The sequence below is a fragment of the Thermobia domestica genome, chromosome 5 (genome assembly GCF_964235325.1).
Source record: "Thermobia domestica chromosome 5, izTheDome1.hap1.1, whole genome shotgun sequence".
Lineage (NCBI taxonomy): Eukaryota > Metazoa > Arthropoda > Insecta > Zygentoma > Lepismatidae > Thermobia > Thermobia domestica.
Window position 1 is genome coordinate 291571493 of NC_137458.1, and position 21054 is coordinate 291592546.

The 21054-nt window shown below is 37.4% G+C and overlaps 1 protein-coding gene across 1 annotated transcript in view; it reads left to right on the forward strand.

Annotated features, from left to right (window-relative positions):
- LOC145686689 (uncharacterized) overlaps positions 1 to 21054 on the forward strand; it is a 68028-nt gene that overhangs the window by 5370 nt on the left and 41604 nt on the right. Inside the window, exons 2-5 of the mRNA XM_081760232.1 lie at positions 6618 to 6767; positions 8769 to 9082; positions 13599 to 13955; positions 18207 to 18492. Of these exons, the coding sequence (XP_081616358.1) occupies positions 6618 to 6767; positions 8769 to 9082; positions 13599 to 13955; positions 18207 to 18492 (1107 nt within the window). The remainder of the gene's footprint in view (positions 1 to 6617; positions 6768 to 8768; positions 9083 to 13598; positions 13956 to 18206; positions 18493 to 21054) is intronic.

Sequence of the window (21054 nt, forward strand, 5' to 3'; positions counted from 1 at the left end):
TTAGCATTCAACTACCTGACACTCGTCATAAAATCAGTGACCTCAATTATCTATAAACTCAATACATGGTCAACTCAGGTCCGAAACGCAACTTTCAGAATTCTATTTCTGAATCCCCTTCAGACAAACACGTATCTTTTTCATGTAGTACGACCTAGACTTTCAATAGTTCAATGTTCTCTGTTCTACAGCCTTCCTAAACTATACAACGAAATGTCACATACATCCATAGATTTAATTCTGAAGCAGCATATGACTCCGCACTACGACGTCAATTTAGTGGATAAACTTCAGTCAGCTATTGTGAACCTTTCTTGTTATCACTTGCAAGTTATTTTATTATTATTATCTTGTGTTATCATGTCTTAGATTTGTTAGATATTCCAGTGTAAACTGGCGTTCAGCTGTATCTAGAATCATATTTCTAAATAAATAAATAAATAAAATTGATACATCGAAAATGGCACAATAAAATTAGCAATTCAGACACCGGAAAAGTTGATAAGTAACACAAAAGACAATAGAAAAGACTTGACTACACGTGCATGAAAAGAGTGGAAGATATTCATGGGTGAATATCGCACGTGAGGAAGACAAATGGAGGAAAATCATAGAAAACAGTGCTCTACCGTTATAGTTTAGGTGCAATTGACATGAGGATCGATAATGAATGCGTGGTCAACACATAAATATTTCTCGCAGTAAGCACTATGGATGAAAGCAAACTGGTCATATGCATCCCTGTAGCATTCCTCGCTAAGTCTTTTCCAAACAACGTTCGGACCGAAAGGTGTTTAGAATGGCCCGGAATGTTCACTGGAATAGCACATTTGAAGTAGGCAAAGCGGTTTAAAGTTTTAAATCGCCTTGCAGGAAATTGATAATGAATAAATGACTGACTGTTACGTTATAAGATCAATCTATCGGTGATTAACTTAGCCATGTTTGTGAATGGGCGAAAGAACATCAACAGATTGTACAATGCCTGTACATATTGCAGGGATCAACTTCTTATAGAACTCAACCCTGTCAGGAACTGTCGCGTTGTGAAAATCATCATCATTGTCAACCAAAAGCAAAATACAATCCTTAGGAGCCTGCAAATCAGGCTACAAGACTTGTTCCAGGAAGACTTGCAAATTGCGTTGTCATATTCGCTGATCTGCTTGCATATGTTTCACATTAGGGAGTTCAGCGGCCATGTCCGCTGGAAAGTGACGACTGGGCTCTGAAACAAAAACATAAGGTATATATATATATATATCTGTGGAAGCAGTGTGCCATCCATTCGAATCATCGGTATATGAATGCGTCCTAGCGGCGATTGAATCCATGGCAACAAAGATCATATTGTTCCCTTAATGGTAAGAGTTTCACCAGAATATAACTATTAAATCTGGCCTTATCGGGTCTGGAGTTAATTCGTGCTCTCTAATAAACAACTTGATTTTATTAACAAAATTTGCGGCTGCTGTTTAAACAGCTGGGGCATCATTGTGCGGTCGCGAATATTGGTCATTGCGATGAAATGCTCATATGTAGCATTATTAAATAATGTTTATAAAGAATGACGGTGTCTGCAAGGCATGTCTTTTCAAATTTTTGCAAGACTGTCGTATTTTGCATTTTTGTGCCATAACAGTAGTGATTTTCAGACGCGGTGACATATTAATCGCTAATCCAGGTGGACACACTTGGGAAAGGCGTTGGGCTGCTTAATGCAGATCTTGTATGCATCGTCCAAGTAATTGTTCGGGAATTTTGTGCACGTTTTCTTTCGTGGTGGTGAAGTAAATGACAATCTACTGCTTCCATGATGTTTAACGACTGGTGGACTTCATTCTGGAAACAGTATCATTCTTCTGGTAACGCTGAATCCTCGTCGAAATCACTTTCAGTTTCCTCATCACATTTGCCATCGTCGTCTATCATTAGGGTGTTAAACTCATCCACAACAACCTCTTCCTCACACAGTTCATTTTAATTTGTTCTGGACACTGGCGTTTCTGGCATGTAAAATTTGGGGGGGACATCAAAGAAACGGGGATTTAAATGGTACTACCTAGCCCAACCTGTTTATTATCTTTGATTCCATATGTTACGTCTCTGCTTATCTTCACGGACCCCCTGAGGTATATCAGGAACTCTGTTACCTATTATATTGCAAATAAATAAAATAAATATTACTTATATGTAGTTCTGTCGTTAGTAAATAAATTAAATTACAATAAAATATTGAATATTTTGTACTCCAAAATATTGGGGGGACGCGTCTCCCGCGTTGGATTTTCTACAAGATGCCGACACATCCACTAACAACTTCACAACTACACCTTGTGGTATGTTGTACACATATGATGTAGGTATACATAGGGAGATGTAGCCTCCAAAGTAGGGACACACTTTGCTTCCTTTAATACTACTTAACCACCATGATCGCATGCTTACACAAAAATACCAGTCTTCGCTTCCATTCGCTTCTACTACCACAACTTGTAGCTCCCGGCTATATATATATATCCCACAACCTCAACGCACTTTTCATGTGTTTACACACCTTTTCTACTTCCATTCTCTGTGTCTATAGCATGGCACAGTACACGACACCTGTCTTTATTTTGTAGCACTCATGTCAATTGGTTTTGTTTACATTTCCACGTCAACTGTGCGGGCTATTTCTTCTAGTTGTTTATACTATACACAATTAAACATTTGACACGGAATCTCTTTGTTCCGGTTCCATACACAGTTTTCCGTTAGACAGCTTTCCGTTGCATGTATGTTACATTGAATTGAACTGTTATAGCCAAGTATGGTCCGTGTCAGCCGCTATTTATTGTAAAGTTCTATTTGTGCAGGATTAGGTAGAGCAAATTACAGCCCGGAATCGTTTCCCATACCGGTTTTATTATAAAAATCTTCTATAAAAGAGTATTTTACGGAAATACTACAATAATGTAAATTCTCTAGTATAAGGTAGGAATGGGTGTCCCTTTGACCTAACGGTCTTGGGAATGATTCCTCAATAACGAGCTATGTGAGGAAGTGTAGGACACACTCTGCTCCACTGCAAGCAGGGTTGGCAAAAACCATGGTTTTTATTGAAAAAACCAGAAAAAAACGTTTTTTTTGTTTAAACCAGGTTTTTTTTCTTTTCTTTTCTTTTCTTTTTTTCTTTTCTTTTTTTTTTTTTTGTTTAAATAATATGCTCTATATATTCATATCATATATGGACAGAAATAAGTTTGTTTCGCCTTGATGTTATTATGCAACAACCGGGTTATGCTGGAAGAGATCACATAAGCTTAAAGCAGAATAAAAACCGCTTCTCGAGTAACATCCGAGAGAAATTGTCCTCCATTTGAACTCGGAACCAGGACTAATTGATCCAAATGCGATACGTCTGCCGACTCACTCACGAAGGAATCCTGATAAAAATGCGTTGTACTGATCTTTACATGCTTCTTAATATAACTGTCAAGAATCATTTCAGAAGGACAAAATGAAAAACAGTTGAACAAGTGAAACCATTGTACAGAATTACATATGGACAATTTCAGAGTACTACGGAGTACAGAAGAACTAATTTAGTTCAAGTTAGTTAACAACGACTTTTATTGGTCCAAATTAAAGAAATACAACGACTTAATTTGCATATCAGTAAGAAAAGTGAATAAAGATACGAATTAGTTGAGTCCACTTTGGCTCAGACTCATTTATAAATAAATAGCTACCAAAGGTACTTCTCATTTCACTAAATGCCTCTCGTGGGGTCTGTATGACCCCCCTCCTACATACACATACAAAAAATACGGCACTTCGGTGTATTTTATCAATAGTAAACATTGAAACGAAACAATATTTAGAATTTTTCTTTGATTGCAATTACATAATAACAACTACAAAAAAATCACAAAAAAACATTTATATATATATATAAAATGCTTTTCAAGTAATGAATGGGGAATTTAGGTCTGAATATAATACGAATAATATACGGGAGGGAAAAGTGATAACCAACAAATGTGTGTTCATCAAGATTTTACAAACACTTACACTTTTACGAACATTTTTCGTTTTTTGGTTTAAACCAGCCAACCCTGACTGCAAGCATAAAAGGGTTAGAGATCCGACAAAGCTTCACTGCAGGCTAGGCCGGGCTGTGATTAGGAATCTCCTGCTGCAAGCAGAAAGAGATGGAGTTTCACACAAGACTCCACTGCAAGCCAAGAGCAAAAGGAAACCAATATTTCCACTGCAAACTATAGGCTTTAGGTTTAGGGTAGGTACTTCCTAGGCTCCACTACAAGTCAAGAAGGGGATTTGACCATCCGAGACTGATGGCTGTCCACGGAATCTCTCGGTTATATAGGTGCTTCAGGTGGGGCGGTGGCGCTGCTGTTCCCTCTTTATCATATGACCAGTGGTGTCGCAGTTGTCTCAGTTGTCTGCAGCTGTAGTAAACCATAGTAAGACGCACATGGCGAAAGTTTGTAAATAGAAGCACATGTTGGTTGTTTGTAAACAACTATTCGGGATATTACCATATATATCGAGCGTGACAATCAAATTTCTTCTGATTAGCCAGTTTATTATGATCACCCGTGACTCTGAAACTGACCTCATTCTGCTGACGCCAGGGTCAAAGAGTGTCACGACCGATATGCATGCTCACGGCCACAGAGTCGATGGTCTTCACTGCCCAGATATTTCCTTTTTTTTTTTTCCACTTCACTTTGATTTCTACATTTGTCTTCCTCCTTGTTTATTATTAACGCACGAACATCGTCCACCGTTTCACGCATGTGTAATCAGTCCTATTGTGTTTTGTGTTACTTATGCATTTTACAGGTGTCTTCATTGCTAATTTACTTTACTATTTCTGACATAAGTTACAAATTTTCTACTGAGTTGGCAGTACTGCGTTCCAGATAACAACCCTGTTTATGCTCCTTCATAGTCCTTAATCTTGTTCTTATGGTGGGTAGGTCAATTTTGATTTGCTTACTTTCACTATTTGCAAGATATTCAATGTCAGCGATATTTATTCTCTCATTTCTTCGACTTTCAAAGTTTTCTCTTCGTTAACTCCGATCCCGATGCTCAATCAGATGCTTGCCACGGATTTGCGCGACAACCATATGAGCTTTGTCAGACTTGCTTCTTGTCTTCTTGGCACAGAACATGTATCACCCACCACGAGAACTGTTTTTTGTGTACTTGCTGAGCAGGTCTCTGGCAAGAAGACGAATGGTGCTCTTTCATCGCGGTACGGAAACAGCATGTCAAAGTTTTGTTTTAGTACTAAGTTACGGTGGAAAAGTGGTACTTCTTCTTCAACATTCTCTTCTCGGCCCGAAACATCAGTTAAGCACAGGCGCCATTACCAGAACACCATTTTTCTCTTGATTTTTCGTTTTCATGATCGCATGGGATTTAAAATTTATGAATGCCATTAATGAATGTCAGAGTAATTTTTTGTACAAAGTTCGGTATATCTACAAATTAAAAATAGTAGGGAAATTGAACGAACTTCTAGAACTTTCCTCGAATTGATAATGAAGTAGCCTTCACACTAGGATCCTGGAAGCCGCTACGTGATCTGCAACTGCTAACTTTACATTGTCTTAAATGTACGCCTTCATACATGCGCTTTGGTGCAAGTGAGCCGCGGCTCTGAGCTGCTCTCAAGATCACCCCGCCAGCAGTTGACTGGTGCGGGTTGCTGACGGGGAAGAAAATATAATGCAATCTTATGAGAGCCCTTTACACTTGAGCGTGAACTCAATTGAAATGAGGAAAAGTGTACAAATATTTGATGTTGAAAATTTTCTCATTTTGGTGTAACTCTAATAATATTCACATTTTGTACTACACAATTCGTTCGTCAAACGAAGATATAGACATCCTGAAGTAATTGAAAAATATTTCTTTAATCTTATCTCAGTTTAGGAAACAGACTGTAAAAATAACATTTTTCCAGTCTTGATCGATTTATAGGATGAATCCACATGGTTATATACCTTCTTTTCCTTTTTTTTTCTTTCTTCTTGCAATTTATCGCCAAGATTAAATTTAAACTTCTTCTGACTCGAGCATAGCTGCCATTTTTGGTATCACGATCTTTTGAGAGGCTCAGAAGTGTTTAATGCCTACACACTACAGGTTCACATGAGCGGCTCGCAAGATCCTAGTGTGAAAGCAGCCTAAGTGTATCTCGTAGGTTCATTTTTATGCTTTCTCCCTTTAGTGAAAATACGTCTGATTCGAATATGTCATTAAACTGTAGATCCACAATCTCGTTTCATTGTTAAAATTGAACACCGAGTCTGTATGGGACGTGGATCTACAATTTAAGGGAGACTCCAAATCACCATAATGTGTCCATTTTTTAAAAATTTTTTTTTAATGCTTTCGCTCCATGAGTCTAACTGTGGATAACATGCACCGAAGACACATGCGCTAATCGCTAGACGAGCATGGAGAGGACTTCCACGTCTCATGTACTCTCTGCGCTGGGAAGTTGATCTCCAGTCAGTATAATTGCTATTGTTATTATAAGTGATCATTTTTCTTACTGGTGTATTTTATTAATGTTTTTTTTACATGCTTTGTAGGTAACTGAAGAAGATTCTCTGCCCAAAAATGTGTGTCCGTTATGCAGAAATGAAGTGTATTCTTTCCATAATTTTCGCACAAAATGTAAAGAGATCAACGATGTTCTTCTTCAAGCTGTTGCAGTGGAACGGAGTTCGCAAGAAGAAAATGTAAGTTATTTGTTTATTTTCTTCAGTGTTATTCTTATGAAGGAAGATAATCAAAGGAGGGAGAGTCGACCTTAAGAAGTATGGGACCCAATTGGAAACAATATTGCTGTGCCCCATATTCCACAGCAGTTCAAAGTTACATGCTTAAGGGTGCTTCTCATGCGCACTTTTCGAGAAAAAACGTGAGATTCTGTGACAATACAATATATAGTTTTATTCTGCTCGAACAGATCCTTTATTTATGTACTGTATATGTAAAATACATACACTATTAAATAGCACATTAAACATATATAGTTTGCGCGGAAAGTATTGACGTGACACAAGTGAAAGCTAGAACTTCAAATAAAAAGATGCCAAACACACCACAAAATAAAAGTTAGAATACTTATCGGATAGTCAGTATTTTATTGAATCTCCTTTCCACTTTTTGCATGCTTTCAGTCGTTCTGGAACACTTAAGACGAGATTTTGGAGGATAATAAATGGCAAATTGTCCCAAACCTCCCTGATGGCAGCTTCCAGCAGAGGCAATATAGAGATGTTCATATCCTGTAAACGTCTCTTCATGATAGATCATAGGCATTGTATGCGGTTTAAGTCAGGACTTTGCCCTGGTCAATCTTCAAAAATGGGACACAAGCATCTTTAAGCCAAGATACCACACTTTTGGATGAATGACAAGGAGCCCCATCTTAAATAAAAAAGACGCTCACTTTTTTGCAAAGGACAATTCCAATATATCGTTTAATAGCTCAAAATAGACAAACTGGGTCATGGTCTGGTTTCTAGGAAGCATAAGTAACTATCCTACACCACCATAACTAAAGGATCACCTGATCATGGTACTGGAAGGGTGTTTTACAGATGGACAGGTGTACTGAGGAAGGGTGGGATCAGAACCAAGACGACATGTACATTTGCTGGTAATCAGTGCCACTAACAAAAAACGTAGCTTCATCAGTCCACAACACTTATTTGCAGCCATTAACAGTCTAGTTTTTTAAATACAGAAAGCCAGTCTTGTTACGATGATTCTCTGTAAGAAGGGGTTTCCGGCGAGCTCTGTAACATCGTAGCCCGAACTCGTAATGAATTTTCTGCTGCACCATCCGAAGTTACACATTACCAGGCGATGCAGAATTATCTTCTTTTAATTCCCTAGCTGTTAAAGAAGGTTGCTTCTGCAGCTGCCTTTTCATGATCTTTAGCGTTCTTTGAGACACTTTCCTAGGTCTACCAGACTTTCGTCTTGGAGGGGGTATTTTGACTTCTTCTTCGTTCTTAAAGCGTTTCACCAAATGATGTAGTGTTCTCTGCTTCAGACCCGTTTGCCTAGAGATATCTTTGAGCGTCCAGGTTCAAACAAGCCTGTCAGAACAACTGAAATGATTGATAGGTTTCGGGAAATCAGCAAGTCTTACGGTAATATCAGACCTCTTAGAGCTGAATAAGGAAGCTGTTTGTCAAATGTTAACGAAGACTTTAAAGAGACGAAAACTTGTGCGGATTTATTACCCTATTCCTTAACGTTGAAGTAAAGAGGGGGAGAGAGTGCCTTATGAATTTTTGGTGTAAAATACTATTTGTGTCACCACACCCCACATGCTCGGCAGACCTGTACTGTAGTTACTTGTCCGAAGTTCAAAGCACCACTGAAGGGTTGCTTTTTTTGCAATTGAGAAACCATTACAGTCTAGGACTTCTAGAAATCATTCCATGACATACCAGAACTATTCACCAGTAAGACAGCCTGAAGTGAAGTTCCGTCCTGGCGTTCTATGTTGAGCATTTCCTAGTGATTTTTTCAGGGTTTCCGAGAGGTTTCAGTTTAATAGTATATTTAAAAAGAGCTAGAATTAAGAACTAGTTTTGTTTCTTTAACATTTTTTAATAATGCTAATAAAAAAAATTGTATCCAGTAGAAAACTTTCTATATCAACAATGAGCTGTGTTGTCTGTGAGAAATTATCAATGATGTGTTTTTCTGTGTTATTCCAGGTTTCAGACAGTACAACGAGTTGGAAGACTTTAAGGAAGAAGAAGCATCGACTTAAGCATAGTGAATATGATGAAGATATAAAAGATCTAGTAGAGAAAGTAATTGAACCCGAGATTTTAACAAATCTCACGGAAAATGGTTTTGGAACCGACTATTTGGTTCAGTTAGTAAAGAGTGTAAAAGAAGAGATAATCGAAGCAAGCTGCGACTCGTGGGCTATTCAGAATAAACTAGTTACAAATATTTCAGATTGTTCTCGAAACGTTTCGGGTACGAATAGGAAGTTGTCTAGTCAACAACATAATTCTCTCAGGTATTGATTTCTATCACTATTTTTATGATTAGAATAAAGGAGCTGGTGTGATGCCATATGAATATCGATATGTGAATGACATTTGTCTTGAATAATACACACACTAAAAGTAGTATCCTACAGTAGTAAAACATTTGGAAAGTATGCTTGATCTTAAGAGTATAAGACAGTAGAAAGGGGCAAAACGCGGAAAGGATAGAAAGCCAGATCGTTTGCGATTGGCTGACTGTCAGATGGTCAGGCATAATTTTTTTTTTCAAAACTTACAAGTTTAAAACGGTCTCAAAAAATTGGAAGATCCTAAGACATAGAAGTACTAGAATGCAGTTAAAAGTCATTTGTAACCAGGGGGGGATCGCCCCCCAGAAGAGGAAACTTTCTTATTTTATATATATAAATAAAACCCATCCCAAAGTTTGGAGCCCTTAAAAGTAGCAGTATGACAACCCACCGCCCCCCACCAGAAGTCGGTCCTGGATCCGCCCCTGTTTGTAACTTCTAATGCAGTTCTAATCCATCGTATATACAGGGTGTTACAAAAATTTGTCAATATTTTGGGAATAGATTTCCCCATCAAAATAAGAAAAAAAAAGTTCATATGAACCTATTGTTGGAAGTGCATAGTTCCACTACTATAGGACCAATCGTAGTCGGGTCAAGATATCATTGAGGAATTAGTATATGAATCATCGAAATATCCATCTTTCAGAGCCTCCGCTACTTGCACAATCATTTTTAGAGAGGCTGTTTGGGAGTACTTGATTACTCTCTACCTACCTTTCTAAACATAGTTGTGCAAGTACCGGAGCATTCTTAAACACGGATATTTGGATAGTTCACATACCAGTTGCTCAGTGATGTCTTGACCCGACTACGATAGGTCCCATAGTAGTAGAGCTATGAACTGGAGAAAAAAAGTTCACGTATTTTACGTTTTTAGCAGCCTGTAACTCCGAAACTATCCACTTTTAAGTACAGGTCCATATGAACTTTTTTTTTCTTATTTTGATGTAAGGAATTTGTTCCCAAAATATTGTGTGACATATTTTTGTAACACCCTGTAATTGTAATTTTACGATATATACAGTGATAATGCCTTTGACATTGGTGTATTGTACACTAATATTTCAAAATACGCCTGTTGTGAAACATGCCTTCTCACAATAGTCGTATGGTAAGATATTAAGACGAGCGGAGAAATGCACATCAAAACTACATTATTGTCTAATATTATGATATGATGGATTTCGAATAAATAGGAACAAAGATACAAGCGATTGAAAATCTGACTTTATCTAAAATCCTTTATTCCGAAGAACTGCTTAGGTTAAGTACCCAACCCAAACTAGCACTTGGCGTAACACTCCCTTTGTGAGCCTAAGCCTACTCCAGCGCCATCTGCTAGAGACCGGTTGAACTACGTCCAGCGACGCCCTGCCGTAACAGGCGCGTCAGGAGCTTTCTAAGCCTAACAACCCTCACGTCTTTTTTTTTTTTCGCGTGACACCCCAGTTTGCCTCACGACGCCGAAAATTGGAGAAACACCGGTCGGAAATCGAACCCGGGACCACGCGGATATGAGTCAAACGCTCTAACCACTACACTACGGTAAGTGACTCATCCAATTCCATAGATGGTTTTCAATAGATGTGGAGATCACAATGCTGTTTACAGCAGTTTGATATCTCAATGCGAACTGCTTAAAATTATAAAACAATTCCGAGAACTTGTAATTAATCTACCAGAAAGTATAATTGTAATGTCATAGAATCAAACTAAATCAAAAAGTATTTTAAGACGTTCTCACAAATACTCCATTTTAAGCAATATATTAAATTTAATCCATTTTTTTTTCTTTTTTCATATTTCCGGAACGATTTGAGATATCAAATTGCTGTAAACGACATTAGGATCGTCTATTATAAACCATCTACGTACTTAAATGTAATACTTACCTAAACATATTTTCGAAATAAAGCCCTTTGAAAAAGAAGTCAAATTTCAGTTTCATGTACCTTTGTTTCTACTTGTTCGAAATACGGTACACGATGGTCCTAGTATTCCACAGGGTGTCTATCTGTCACGGAAGTCACGAAAAGGACTAGAAGTCATAGGTGTCTGACTACTGAAGGACGATATGTAGTTTTTCGAGCTTTGGCACTTAGATGAGTTAATAAAGTAATGGACACGAGTACGCAGAATGTGAAACTTTGTGCAGTTTTTTAGCACTGAAATGCCGATTAAAAATGACAAGAGTGCGGCGACGATTAAGGATAGCTCCATGCATGTTCTCGGACCTCCGTGGTACGCACCGTCGTAGACCATCGCCCCCGCATTCTGAGGTGAAACCACTTGCAGGATCTATAACATTATTCAAATAGAGTTATACAGTTAACTACAGAGATACCAGCAGGAGGATGAAATTCACTCAACTCCCGAAATGTCACCCAATCAGCACAATTCAAATTGAAGCGTTTAATATGGTTCAGATTGGTAACAGACAAACCTGTAGTACTGCCGTAGCGACCTGGATGTGCATTCCAACTTAATATACATAACAGAGTAGTTAAATTCTTATTTATTAGTGTAGGTTAGTTAAGTTAGGAGTGTTTCGTCAAAATTCGAATGAGTGAATGAATTGGCTAAAGTAAAACGTTATCAAATCCCTTGATGTTTTATGCATTCATAGACATGGTTACACAAGAGTCAAAAGTTTCACAGCGAGGGTAGTTTGTATTGGACGCTATTTTCCTGCACGAACTTACCAAATTTAATAGCTGCAATTCCAGTGGATATAAAAAGCGCTTTACTTTCAAAAAGACAAAAGTCTATCTTAAACTTCATAACTTTTTGTCCTTAAAACAAAACATAGATCTATTTCTCCGCTCTTTCTTTTGATCAGCTCAAGGAGTTCAAGGTGATTCAGTTAAGATTCGTTAACGAGTGAAAAATTTCCCAATTTCTGTGATGGTTTGCTTATTCGTTGTTAGTATAAAGGTTAAGAATGTAATGGAAGGTTAGGTATATAAATCTTTGTAAAAAATTATGTGTTTTGTTTGGGATCATCTGTACTTTACGTTGTTTATTTTGTCTTTACTACATGTCTATATGTATATAAATACTTAATTACAATTTATGACAGTATGACTACTTTTTTAGATAAACATAGCTTGATCGTTATTAGTAGCTGCATTAAACTGTACACAATGGGGTAATTAGGAAACGAGACTGGGTCTGTAAAAAAATAAATGAATAGCAAGTGAAATCAACTTAAAACAATAACCACTGGCGTGACAGCTCTTTGTGAGGCTGAGCCTGCTTCAACGCCATCTTTTTGCGACCGGCGAAACTACGTCAGCTTAGTGACGAACACGTGATGATCATCGCGGTGCGTCGCTCTGTTGGACAGGCTTATCAGGATCTTTCTGAACGTCCTTTATTTACATGACTTGCCAGTTTGCCTCACAACCTGCATAAACGCCGAAAATTAGGATGCGCCGTTTGGGAATCGAACCCGGGATCACGTGGATGAAAATCCAATGCTCCAACTATAGACTATGTAACTACCCGCCCCCAAGTGGAATAAACTTACAGAGAGTTATCCAAAGGAACCTCCTTTGTCCACACATAGTAAATAAAACGACTTACAGAAGTCCTGAACTTTAATAGTGTTCAAGGCTCTCATTACTGCTTCTTGGATGCTGAAAACATTTTCAAAAAAGCAATTCTTCAATACTACTTTTAATTTGACGAAACGAAAGTAATCATAGAAATCAGGACTGTCGAATACGCGGGGTGTGGTAACAAAGAAGCAGATTTCTGAGCTTCAAACTTAGGAACAATAACTATGTTGTGTGCGGGTGCAATTATGCAGTCTTTCTTGTTTCTGCTCCTCTGTTAAGGAATGGGAACGAAACGTAAACATAGTTTTCGCTTCTTTAAATCCTCTGTTATTATGGAAAACAGTGCTTTTATTCTCTTCTACGACATCATATTACCTTAAGATTTGTATTTCTTTCATTCTGAATGATGTCATGAACTGTGTCGATCATTTCTGTTGTTCTGGGAGACTGCTTGGACTTGGGGGCTCGTCATCTTCCACGGACTCTCTGCCAGCATGAACCTCTTACGACATTCAAAAACACAACGAGAAAAGCAGTTGTCCCCATAAACTTGTTTCACCTTTCTAAATGTTTCCGTTGGAATTTTCCCTAAGCGCGCTTGGAACTTTGATATTCATTTTTTTCGCAGCTGTTGAAACGGTGATGTATCACAACCCCAGTCTATACCTAGAGGCATTACGCGCTGCACTGGCTACCGGCCCAGCTGGTAATTTTTGTGTGTGTTCGGATTCGGAAGGTCTCAAGCAAAATTTACCATTATGGAAAACTTGCGTGCCAAGACAAACTTAGCAGAAAAAAGTAGTCTGGATTCCTAATTGCTCCACTGTTTATATATATTTTTTTAATTGACGGAAGTTTCTGTTATTTTAATATATATTCCTTTTTATTCGTAGTTCGTCAGATAGGAATTGTAGAAGAATTGTAAGAAATGGACGGACAGAGCGCCACACTGATGAATCAGAACCTAAAACCAAAAAGATGAAATTCGAAGATTCCGAAAGCGATATCGACAGATTAGTAGAGGATTTCATAGATCCCGAAATTTTAAATCAACTAAAAGATAAAGGTCTTGAAACTAAGACCTTAGTTCAGTTGGTTAAAGATGTGAAACAAGAAACTGTACAAGGCAATTTGAATGTACGGGAAGTAGCAACGAAATTACTGCAAGCACGAACTGAACATAATGAATCCCCATCGACTTGCATTAGTGTACCAGAGATTTCATCTTTGCAAATAAGCACTTCTTCAAGGTATTGCAATTTATTTAAGTTCAATATTACTCTACTACAGTAATTGTTCCAATAATATATTAATAACTTTTCTTGCATATAGAGGAATACATTCACTAAATGATGTTATGTTGTTCTTTTTCCGACGATAATTTTCTTCCTTCGCAAATCAATATTTGTAGTAAATAGTGATTGTGGTTAAGTTCTTTAACAGCGAGGTTTGACAAGATTAATCTAGGTTTAAAGTGGAATCTGGACCATTCTTAGTTATCATTCGAAGTGTTGTAGTCCCAGTGGGGTTTGAACTTGTGTATATGTACTCAAAGCGTGCATATATATCAATTGCAGAGCTGTATTACAACAATTGTTGTGTAGTAAATCTGATTAGACTGTTGTAAGCATTTAATTGTTGTAAATAGACTTTTCATTATTCACATTAGGGCTTGTAAATTTCAACACATTGTAAAAGAAAGACTACGAGAAATTATAAAAATTAATGTTGCTGTTTGTACAGGTTCAAATCTAGCTCATTGACCTGGAGTTTGAATAAGAAAAACAGTGGATTTCTTTTATACTACTGATTTGCTTCAAATGTGCCTTTAGTTCGAATCCCGGTGGGAGTATAGAATTTGCGATGTTGACATATCGTGAAGCAACTGGAATACTTAAGACGTAGCGCTCTTTTTTGTCCAGAAAAGCAGAAATTATGGTCATAAGTTCCGATGCGCTTATCATACTAACTAGAACTGTTTCCCTTCCAATTACCCTTGTTGAGCTATAACGTTTGGAAACTTACATTAATTGTGTGGATAATATTTGTTTATTATTATTATTATTATTATTATTATTATTATTATTATTATTATTATTATTATTATTATTATTATTTGAAACACAATTGTTTCAGTGTTTGCTGTAAGACAGGGCAATCGTAGGATTTTGTTTTAAGGAGTACAATGAGTACAGCTTATCAGATTGTGAGATCTTAGCTCTAAATAATTTTATATATATTTCAAAGGAATTGAAAGGATTGAAAAGATTGAAACACAGGGATATAGACTTTTGCTCGTAATTGTACTAGAAACTAATTTCAAATAGATAGAAAGATGTTTAATACAAAGACAAAGGATAGATTTCGAAGGATGGTAGTAATTCCTTTTTGACTTAGGGCGGGGAGATTTGCTGTGGCGAAAATAACCTCTGGTTTTTAGTAAAACACTAGGTATTTGCCCCCGAGGTATTTTTGCGAAAACCCGGGGTTTTTCAGTGAAGAGATTTGCTCATTATCAACCGTGGGGTGAAATACCCAGGGTTTTTCTTGAAATCCACCAACTTGCTGTACATGTGACTGAAAAGTATTATTTTTCCTGTCTGTCTAATCGAATAGAACCCAGCGAACGTTTCTTGCTTTCCTGTGAGCATGGTTATATCTTTCTTCTGCAGTGTTTTTAGGATTTGGAGTTGAGTTGATTTTGAGTTTAACGTCCCGTTCAGCAGCGAGGCTATATGAGACGTGGACCTACTGATTAACGTGGAATCCGAACCACATGAGCTCCCGCCGGGAATCGAACCCGGGTCTCCCACGCCAAAGGCGCGTACGCTAACCGCTTAGCCACGGAGGAGCTCCTTTTAGGATTTGGAATAGGCGTTAACGTGCAGCTTGTACAAGCATAACCACCGTCAGTTATTAATAATCCAGGAAGGTTTTTTTCTTCGGCTATGACTCTCAGGGAACAGTTCCTCCAAACTGTTGAATCATGGATGGAGCCAGGCCAACGTGCAACGATATTTAATATTTTCATATTAGAATCACAAATTAGCAGTGTATTGATACTATGTACTCCTTTCCTGTTTCTGTACAACTCTGCAGTTGGACCAGAGGGTGACAGAATTGGAATATGCGTGCAATCAATTGCTCAAAATGCACCAAGGAATTGTGAGTCCTCATAGAACTTCAGTTTCACTGCAGGCACTTCTGTTCCTGCAGGCATTTTTATGAACTGAGGCCTTCTTCTAGCTATAATTCCAACTACACTGTGAAATATTTTTCCTGCAGTTGTGCGATGCACATTTACCAAATCACCACCAACTCATTGAAAAGTGTCTGTGCGGAGAATGCGTAATGTAATCAATACCTGTAAATCTGCGGAGCAGTCATGCTTACGTACTGGTTTGTGTAGATCATCTTCAATAAAATACATTAATGCTCGGAAAGTTTCTTTGGTATAGCCAAAACGATCTCCAAATTCTCCATTACTGTAGACTGCCAAAGGATCTACTCTGCTACGTATTGTATAATTTCTTTGGTGTGGCTGGTTCTCAATAACATCACCCACGTAATCGATGTGGTCTATTTCGTCCAGGTTGATTACAGAAAATTATTCCGTCTGAAAAAACACTCCTACCAGTAGGATAAATTTCCCCCAGTAAAGTGCTAGGTATTTAAACCTTGGGTTTTTTCACTGTAGACCAAATATCTCCATTTTTAAAAACCCAGAGATATTTAACTCTCCAGACGAAAAACCACTGGTGTTTTGCTGGTGTTTTTTACCAAAACGAAGGGGGCAAAAACCTCGGGTTTTCTTGACACACACCAGCCAAATCTCTCCAACTTTAAAAACCTAAATGAGAAAACCCAGGGGATTTGAAAACCACTAAGCAAATCTCCCCGCCCTTAATAAAATTATAGTTCTATGGGTCTGCGGGAGGTTAGCAAGCGTCCTTTGTGGAACGCTGTTCGATCTTATATTTCACGTGGGATCTCACTTGAGTATGCCCCTACGTTTAATTTTTTTGACTTGTCATACAAATTCGGTGTTCGAAAAGGACTCTAACTTTTACTTTAACAGCATACAATCTGGCACATTATGTAAAGATTAACATTCATGTGTAACGTACTCTGGGAATCCTGAAAGGTTCGTAATTTGATTTCAGTAACCAATCCGGTTGCCTTCGACAGCCAGATATTAAAGAAGAGCCTTGGCTTTGAAAAGTTTTTACATTTTAGTCTATTGTGCAGTGTGGTCTCGTCAGTTCTTGTAGCTCGAAACAACGTAAACAGAATTACGAAGTGGGGATTTAGAGCTGACAAGCCAACCCAGGATTTTATGAACTAAAATCTTAGAAGCAGAGATAAGGGGTTCGTGACATGGGTTGCTTTATAAATGAAATTGCATGCTTTTCAGTTGCAAACAGATTGTGATGTAAGAGGGTGAAAAAGGGTTGAAGAATAAAGGGTGAACTTAGAATAGGTAAAAGTCTACCCAGCACTTGCCTGGAACATTCGGTGATTCGCCATCGATAACTCTCGTGGTATTTTGTAATACTCCTTCGGAAACATGGAAGGCAGGTGATGGGCGGCCAGACAGCTCGAGCAGAAGCTCAACGCGAAAGCGAGCGACAGATCTGAATAAACTTATATCATGAAATGACTTACGAATGTTTCTTGATTACTATATCATTCTTACTTTGACCAAAGAATTTGCAAATTGATATGTAATCCATAGAAACTTGGGTAAATCCCGAAGCTTGGAATTTTAAGTTGCGGAGCGTTTCTCTTTACATACATCCCCGTCGTAAGTTGACTTCCTTCACTCTTTCTCTATGTATCATCTTCCTGTCGGTTTTGTTAGAAGGCCTCGGTCATTAAATCCCGGTTCAATGAATCAGCAGTTGACTGATTAAATGCAAGGCGTATAGACTGATGTTAGATAAGTTGATCCTTAGGAATGTGGACAAAGTAACAATCTAGATGTTTATTTATTAAAAAAATACGCAAAAGAGTCAACACAAAATAGAAATTATTTTATGTCTGAACGTGTAAATAACTGCAAGTAGTACTTAAAGCAATGTAAATTAAAATATAATTTTGAATATTGATCTGATAATGAGAATTCACTGTCCATGATCTTAAGTAAATAATGTTCGTAGTTTTCACTGAATTTTAGTCCAAAATATAGCATGTCCAAAATTTATTATTATTTTTATTATTACTATTCAGTCACATAATTCATCGTACTGGACACGATATTTCACACTATTTACTCCTAATAGTTCACACAATAGTCGTTTTTCACACATAACACTAATATCTCGAATAAGTCATTGATTCACAGAGCATTTAATAGATAAATATTAGTTAATAATAGAGTGATAACATATTTAAATTAAATCAGACCAGGTCTATAGTTTTCGTATGCCTGATATTCACTTTTGTTTTTATTCATTCTTTTGAAGAAGCAAAAACTTTAGTGTATTTTATTCTTCATATAGTACTGCACACTCCTACCTAGCTAGTCAAGATAATAGTACCAGTGCCCAAAATGTTGCTTTGAATCAGATGGTGCTAATGGGCGGAACTGGGACGACTACTACTGCCAATCACGTAGAGGGAAATCAGCTTTGTGAAACGCAGAACACGATTTCCTGTGAGGCTAGTCAGAGTACCTGGATTCCTGAAGAACAGTCTAGTCATCCAAGTTGCGTATGTCGATGTAAGACGGCATCAGCCGAAATTTGTCAGTTAGCAGAATCTTTAGAGATGTCTTATTCATTAAAGGTAAGTAATCTACTTTGTGAATTCTTTAAAATTAGGTAGAAATGAGAATAGACAGTTGTCTAACTAACTGTGATTTAAAACCAGCAGGTTTAGAAAATTCATCATCGTAAAATGAAATGGTATTGGATCCTACTTTATACTAAAGTGTCCAGTTTGGCTCTCTACTAATAGTTCCCTAAAATTCAACTTGATATTATCTTTCCATCATTTCCTAGGTCTATTGAATGATGTTTTTCCAGTTGACATTTTCTTTACTTCGTACGGATATCCAGACGGATTATGTGTCCCTCCTACCTTAGATGTCCAATTGTATTAAAATAAGAACCTTACTTGAGGGCTATTTTCCGTATTCCTTCTCCTCTCCCCCCGAGATAATAGTACAGTGATGTATAGAAGCCTTATGTTTTTTTTTTTTTTTTTTTTTTTTTCATTACACGTTTCTTGTTTCATATGTCTAGGCTATTTAGGACCTGAGCTACGAATATTTGAAAGTAAGTATGAAATCTCCATTTTCTAAAAATCGCCCTGATATCAGCGGCCTTATCTTACGGAATGTATTTTTACAGTTAAAGGTAAGTCTTGATTCAGATATATTATGATGGCCAGCTACATTTTCCTGTTATACATGAAGATAGAAATGCCATGTTACACTGAAAGAAGAACGAATCATACATTGTTGTCGGACGCCATGTGGCCATCACTGGTCTATGGTGTTCCGGTAACAAGTACATTTTATGGGATTCCACATTGTGTAAATTTCTCCGTTCACATGTTTCTCGTCTGTAAGTCACCACGTATTTCCTTGAACACTCTAATCTCGAGAAACATACAGGCTGTTCATTGTTATGAGTAAACATCGGAGTTTTATTCAAATGCATATTTTGTTTGCTTACATGCATCTCTGTTAAACTTAGTAGGGGTTTCTAACACCAATAATACAGCTCGAATTTGAATTTTTATAGTACATATAAATGCATATTTTAAAGGTTAGAATATGTATATATTAGTGCTTAAGAGCATATTCAACATATTCTATAAGTATTTATTTCAGATGTATGCTTATAGCATGGAATAAATCCAGTTTTAGTTTGTATTTTCAATGCATTTACATGTCTACGAAACAGAACGGCTTTTTGCATCGTAGGATGGAAGAATACCTACTTTATGAATGATCAATAATGTTAGCAACCGATCAGCAAAACAAAGAGGCTTACAATCGCGAAGACGTTAAGAGAAGTCTGATAATGAATAAATATTGTAATATCGCATCGATATCAATTCAGAAACAAGAGACGCCAGGAATGCTTTTCGGTGAATGCTTGGTTCTAGTTGATGAAGTTCGGCACGAGCTCCAGTCAGTTCCTGGTAAATTAGGGCGCTCTGTGGAAAAGAAATTGACTCAACTCCCGAAATGTCACCCAATCAGCACAATTCAAATTGAAGCGTTTAATATGGTTCAGATTGGTAACAGACAAACCTGTAGTGAATGTTGAGAAATAGTACCTGCCGTAGAGACCTGGGTGTGCATTTCAAGTTAATATGCATAACAGAGGAGTTAAATTCTTATTTATTAGTGTACGGTTAGGTAAGTTACGTGTGGTTCGTCAAAATTCGAATGAATGAATGAATTGGCTAAAGTAAAACTTTATCGAATGCCTTGATGTCTCATTTTATGCATTCGTAGGCATGATTACACAAGAGTCAAAAGTTTCACAGCGAGGGTAGTTTGTATTGGACGCTATTTTCCTGTACGAACTTGCCAATTTTAATAGCTGCAATTCCAGTAGATATAAAAAGCGCTTTACTTTAAAAAAGGCAGAAATCGTCTATCTTAAATTTCATAACCTTTTGTTATTTCCAGTAACTTAACAATTCAAGTCATAGGAAAATACCTTCAAGGGATAAATTTCAACTTGACAGAAAATATAGATACTAAATTTGGTCCTCTCTATAAATACTAATTTTTAGGCAAAAGTACAAGTATATTGCAAAACAAATTCAAATATTGTTTGGGGCCGCGGTGGCTCAGTGGTAGAGCGTTCACCTCTGGTGCTTGGGGTCCCGGGTTCGATCCCAGCCCCCCGCCAAGTGAACTTTGTGGTGGACAAACATCGCGTGCGTGGGTTTCCTCGGGATTCTCCCATTTCCTCCCACTTTCTTCATTCCACCATTTCATTTATTACTCATCATCACCGTCTCCATTAGCCTAACCGGCATAACCGTGGGACGTAAAACTCAAAGATTTCATTTCATTTTTCAAATATTGTTCTTCGCTGCTATGAGTACGGAATTGCTTGTATATCTAGATACTCATTGGAAATTGTAGCATTGGAAATTCACTGGAAATTAGTTGCTTTGCAGTTTAACCACGTTATAAAGTGTTAGTTTCGATTTTGAAAATATTACCGTTGATATTTTTCCATTATAAGCATTCAATTTTAAACAACAATATTTATTTCGAATTTTTGTTCCATCATCTTTCCCCGACCCCTCTCCTGAAAATTTATCTGTATCAATTTGTAACCTATGGACATAGGTGTCCTTAATTCATCGTTATATGAT